General features: G+C 48.4%; 1 protein-coding gene across 7 annotated transcripts in view; it reads left to right on the forward strand.

The window, feature by feature from the left end:
- Positions 1-4794, forward strand: part of ABI3BP (ABI family member 3 binding protein) — a 167668-nt gene extending 162874 nt beyond the window's left edge. For all 7 annotated transcript variants that reach the window (XM_075435991.1, XM_075435929.1, XM_075435949.1 and 4 more), the window contains 2 exons: positions 1955-2068; positions 4056-4794. In XM_075435991.1, coding sequence (XP_075292106.1) covers positions 1955-2068; positions 4056-4171 — 230 coding nt within the window. In that variant the 3' untranslated portion in view covers positions 4172-4794. The remainder of the gene's footprint in view (positions 1-1954; positions 2069-4055) is intronic.
- The last annotated feature ends 1363 nt before the right edge of the window (positions 4795-6157 follow it).

The following is a 6157-nucleotide window of genomic DNA, read 5'->3' on the forward strand; positions in this document are numbered from 1 at the left end:
ATGATCTTGAAATTTGGGTGCGTTGTACAAATGCCTTTGTGTCAGGCAGCCAAGAACTGTACCTTTGCATGCTGTTGTTCAGCATGAATTTATACTTCTAGTGCTGCAGAATTCACAATGTATAAAACAAAGATGGTATCTAATTTTCTGAAGACCACCCATAAGGGAACGCTGGGAAAAAAAAATTACCTTATGCTAGAATTGCTATCCCCAAAAGAGAAAGATTAATCTAGTCATTTGCTAGCTAAATGTTTTTAAGTGTGATCCTTTATTACGGAAAGAATTGGGCAGCAAGAATTTAATAGTCACTGAGAATGCACCTAATTTATGTATAGCACTTCTTGGAATTATGCATAGGTTACACTGTGGGCCAGAAGGGTATGTGTGTATCTGAAAGTTACTGTCCTTGTGTTAGCCATAAAAATATCTGGTTTATTCTGTCTCTCATGAAGAAAAACTAATCTATGTTACACATGCCAGGACTGGTCTATAAACCAGCATCTACTGCTGACCTCATTTAACAGTCCTCCAGAGCAGTCACTGTAGGCATTCCAGAAAAGCAGGCCACCTAAAAAAAAGTATTTATTGAGGGGGGAAAAAAAGAAAAAATTTCTAAGTGTGACCTTCAACAGCCATGGAAAAAAAAAGAATACTGTTTTGGGCAGCCTGAATGTTCTTCATTTCAGACCAAAAAATTGCTGAGAGAAACTCCCTCTGACCAGTTCTCCTATGGAAAAAACATGCCTGCAGCCAAACCTAGATAGTAATAAATAATTTTCTAAAGCTAGAGGAGAACTGCATGAGCAGAGACTGTCAACTGGAGGTAAGAATTTCTGGCAAAGTATTGATCAGATCACAAAAATACAAGAGAGGGAGAGTTTACTGGTAGGCTGCCCTTGCATCAGCAGTACGTGGGGAGCGGTAGGATAAGCCCTCTCGCCATCTCTCAAATGGCCAGACTGGCACGGATCCAAGGCTACAGCACACCCAGCGTCTAACGGGTGACTGGACTTTCTCCTTAGCTGACACCTGAGCACTGAGTTATTTCTAAATGCTCTCTCCTTTCCTTTCAACCTCACAACCAAAGGCTGAACAGATTAAGAACAAGTGCTGTGAAAGGAGTTTAGGAAAAAAGCTAAGTTTGTTTGTCTGACAACGTTTCCTGCCAGGGCCTGGGAAGAGAAAGCAGCAAGCTTTCCTCCACCTTCTGAACTGAATTTTACTTACGCCTTGCAAATCAAATCAGTAAGTAAAAACACCTCCCTGTCAGAACTCCTTCACTGTGAGTCCTCTTGTCAACAGGACCAGCACAGCCCCTAACGTCAGCAGGCGCTGCGTGGGGCGCCTGAGACCTTGTCTTCTACTCAGCTGCTGTCGAGTGTCCCGTTAAGCAATCCTGCAGACCAACACACGGGCACGCTTCATGCTCTGGACAAGCGGTTACTACTCCGAGGTCATCTATTTGTTCAAGGATATCACTTGCACATACATGTTGTAAAAATACGATGATTTATAAAACAGGCCTTGGCTGTGTTAGGAGGTGGTCTGTAAAAACATCTTTGAAGGTACTGGGGCTTCCTGACAGGGAACCAAACCTGTCCTCCATTCAGATCACTCGCAAAACTTTCCTCCTTTTGTTATGCATCAGGATGAGGTTCTAGGTAACAACAGAATTTCACTTTACTGTATGAAATGTAGGGACAGGAAAAAATACATTCAGGCACAGATTTTGGCCAGGAATGGGGCATTTTTGCCTGCAGCCATAGGCATGTGCTTGGAGCCCGCACGTAATGTTGAAATGACAGCGACAGACCCAGAGAGGAGGAGAATCGGAGCATTCACCTTGGCTTCCCCACGGAGCGAAGAGCACGGCCCGTTGTCTCTGGCGGTTTTTGGAAATGGCCCTTGCTAAACCGGGTATGGATTTTCAACTTTGCCGCTTCTTTGCTTTCAGGAAAATTTTACAACATAGGAGACCAGAGGGGCCACGGAGAAGATCACTGCCAGTTCGTCGACTCATTCTTAGACGGAAGGACGGGACAGCAAGAAGATCTACCAGTCAAAGATGGTAATTCCTTATGCCTGTCTCCGCGGCAGGCTTTGGCGATTCCATTGCTTGCGTGTTTCTTTTTGCTGCCAGTGGATTCAGCGCCCGCTGCTGGGGTGGGCAATGGAAAGGGACCGCTGGCTGCGCGGGCAGGAGAGAGGCGAGAAGTTTCTGAAGATGAGCAATGACTTATTAAAAGCAGGTTGTGACTTGGGTTCTGTTAGGTAGTAAACAGCCTCTCTCCTGTTTAAAGCATTCCAACAGATTATTCACAGTTGGTATTACATATTTAAACCCAACCACAAAGTGGAGTTTGCAGAGAGGCATGAAGTGTTATGTTCGAACTAGCCAGGTTGATTTGAAGTGCAGTAAATCATCCGCTGGGCATTAAACAGCTTTGTTTAGTGCTAATGAGAAACTAATAAGTTACTGCTGGAAAATATAATTCATGCTGCAGTAACTCAGCGTGCACTGATTTGAACCGGGTGCCTGGAATTCCAGTCTGGTCTACGCGGGCGTGGGACTGGATGTCCTAAGCGCAGCTGCGACCCGCCGGGCGACTGCAGGCGGGGCTGAGGCTCGGGCGCAAGCAGATCGTACTGCTGTCCGCGCAGCTCCTGCCCGGCTCGTTCGCAGCGGTGCCCACGCGAGGCAGGCCGTTCCCGTGTGGGGTGAGAGCGCAGGCTGCGCTGATGCACGTGTGCACGCTGGGTGCGCCACGGAATATTTCACCGAGAAAAACATCAAAACAGTTTTCGATACAATAGCAGCGTGTTGGCCCAGCCTTCGTGGCTGTAGTGCTTCATTCATAGAACACCTGACAGCAGTACAGAAAGGCAGGGAGGTCTGGAGTATTGAAGTGTCTGATCTTTCCCAAGTTTTTTCTGAAAACAAAGTAGGTGAATGATCTGAAAAGTGTTTGCTGATGGGATGTGTGTTGGGTTTTTTTAAAAGAGGGCTTTAATTTTCCTCTCCCAGTCAGTGTTGCCCATCTGTAAAGGTATTTTGTTTGTGTGAGGGATTGGCTGAATCCAATTTGGCGTAGCCAGGACAGCAGCCCTCTCGGTCGTATCTGATTCACTTCTTAAAAAAGGCTTTATGAATAAAAAAAAAAACAAAACTTCTACACAAGAAGCTTGGACCCCAGCTCAAAAGACATTTAATATTGTTTTCAGCAAATGGATTTAAACGAGTGGATTCATGAGCTACATTCATTTTTAGGAAAAAACCCAACCCAAACCAAAAAAAAAACCACCCCAACAAGACAAACAATCAAAAAGCCCCCACCTTTTCTGTAGCTTGTATTTCTAATCAGGGAGCTGAGCAGAGGAAAGAACAGCCAGATCGGCCGTGGCTGCTCAGCTCCTCCCTGGCTGAACGCAGCAAGTTGCCTTCTGTTCAACCCAGAATTACCCGCAAGGCTGCCTGACCTGAAGCGCAGCGAGGGCACCACTGTGGCTGCTGCCTACTGGCTGCTGCCCAGCGCCTGGTGCACGTGCGCACATCTGCGGGTGCGTGCGCACGCTTCAGCCACCCGTACAGTTCGGACGCTTAGGCTGGATTCAGCACTAATTGCTCCCTTCAGTTTTTAACTTAACGTTCGTTGTTTGAGCGGGAGGAATGGGTGTTGCCATACAGAGCGGATTCACAGCAGGAGCTACAACCTTTTGCTTGGGGATGGGGAGACGGCGTGACGTACCCCCAGCTGTCAGGTTTTGCTGCGGTTCACCGGCGCGTTAAGGCCACTGCCCCTTTGCCAGGAAGAACAGCCTCCTCCGCAGCGAAGCCCCAGCACCGTCGGTGGGTGGGAGCTGGGGACACAGGTCTCCAGGGGAGGCCGGCCTCACCTCTCCTGCCCCACGCTGCAGCAGCCCACGTGCCGGTGGATGGAGGGGCAGCAGGGTGACGTGTTCAGCATTAACCGAACTGCGTACGGCCCGCCCCAGGAACCCACTGGCAGCTGCTGCCCGAGGGCTCCAGGCAAACACCGCTCTGTTCTCCCTTCCAGGATTTTTCAGGGCAGTTCGGCAGGAGCCCGTCAAGTTTGGGAAAATAGGTGGGGAGACTCACATTAACTACGTTCGCTGGTACGAGTGTGGAACGTCGATACCTGGGAAGTGGTAGATGCGACACGGACTTGGCGAGAAGGCCCAGCACGGCCCGCCCCCAGCCGACTGCCCCCGGCCGGCACCAAAGCGGCAATGTTTATGGTATGCCCGGCACGTAGATAAGTTTGCTGACGTGCAAGGGTTTATGCAAGTCTAATGCCAATACTGCATTCATTGTGTAATAGCGTAGGCTGCTTCCTGTAGTTACCCAGTTCGACAGATTTTAGATGTAAAAAAAAAAAAAAATCCCAACCAGGCTAGGGACGTATTGTAGGATAATGTATAGGGAAGCTGGCTCCCTATTCTTGAGGTACAGTTTATGCGGTATTTTAAGAGATACGGTGTGTATATTATTTATCACAATGGTGTAATAAATGTTTAAGGCACAGTCATGGCAGAGTTGGTCGTGGAACGCAACGTGCATTAGTTTTTTTAAATAGTCACTGGTGGTCTTGTAACGTGAGTGCCGTAAGCTACCTGTCCAGACAGGTCTGTCCTGTCACCCCAGTCACAAGCACAGCAGAGACCCTGCAGTTCTTAGTGACACCCTGCAGCGCTTTCTCCTTACAGCACCAACAGTTTGTCGTCCTGCCGAAACGCCGAGGCAGGCTGCTACGCGTGCAGTTGAAAGGATCTGGTTAGCGGGGGGAGGGGATGGGTGGGGGGTCCCACGTTTGTTTCCCAGTGCTTCATCTCCAGCAGACGCGTGCATCCAGCCCATCGCCACGGGCTGGCAGCAGCGGGTGGGTTTGGTTTGGTCCCCTCCAAAGCAGGGGCAGGTACAGGTGTACGTGGAATTAAAAGATGAAAGCGGCTCCCCACAGCCATGGCTTTCCGTGAAGCTGGCGATCCTGGAGACTGAGACCTGGTTCAAAGGCCAACCATATGGACAGTGCGGGGGGACTTGGAAAGAGAAATGGAATGGGGGGGTAAAAATAAGCTGCTTGTAACAGCATGATCAGGTTTATTTTTAAAAAGAAGAAAAGCGGTTCAAAACATTGTTCATTGGGGACAAAGGGGAAATAGTGATAACTGAACTTTAAAACCGCTTTACAGTGGGAGAGGTTTTCATCAAAATTAAAGCTACCTGTTGTACTGCTTGACCATTTAGGAACTAAATAAAGAGATGTAGGTTTTTTTTAAAAAGGTGTTGTTCATCACATTACTAATGTATTGAAAAAATATGAACAGGAACACCCAGATATATATATAGTAGAAACAGTCATTTATAGAAAATGCCTTATAAAGTACATTGCAGGTACACTGTACTCCTAATAAAGTATTTTTTAATCAAGTGTTTTTCTGAAGTGCTTTACATGAAAACAAACCCTAGTTTCTGGGGCAGCGGCTGCCAGGCCAGGCAGGGGTCTGCGCTGCAGCAGGCAGGCACGCAGCAGCGCGACGCACCCCCGAGGCGCTGGGCCTGCCGAGTGGGGGAGCAGCGACACCAAGGGCTGCCACAGGTAGGAAGGGTGGCACGCGCTTTGGTTCCTAATTTGTCTTTACGAGAGTTCAAGCAGCTTGCTCCCCTTCACTTTTTTTTTTTATCGCCTACTTAGTATTCCTAGAATCCGTAAGATGGAAAATATTCACCGGGAGAAGGTTTTGCCCTGCGCTGTTGGATGGCCTGCTGAATTTGTTACAGCCCTTCATCTGCTTTTTCTTGGCTCAAACTCGAGGCGCTTGAGTTGCACTCCCAGTTTTTCTGGGTGGCAGAGAACCTGTGGAAAGTTGTTCCTTTGTAAAAATTACATTTTTGGCTCAAATTTTCAAGCAATAAACCAGTTCTCCCCCTGCCCCTGTTAAAACGAAACCGGGAAGGGGTTCTGAGATTTTACATATGGGTTCTTGCCCAGCAGTAGAAGAGCTCCCTGGCAATCAGTAAGAGCAGGCAGCGCACGGCCATCGGCTGCTGCACAGCCGTCTGCGGGCCCAACTCTTGGCCACCAACGCATCCAAAACTCTGCCTCTGCTCCTACAACCCCGAGCGCCGCTCACCTTC

This window comes from Opisthocomus hoazin, chromosome 1, assembly GCF_030867145.1.
Source record: "Opisthocomus hoazin isolate bOpiHoa1 chromosome 1, bOpiHoa1.hap1, whole genome shotgun sequence".
Lineage (NCBI taxonomy): Eukaryota > Metazoa > Chordata > Aves > Opisthocomiformes > Opisthocomidae > Opisthocomus > Opisthocomus hoazin.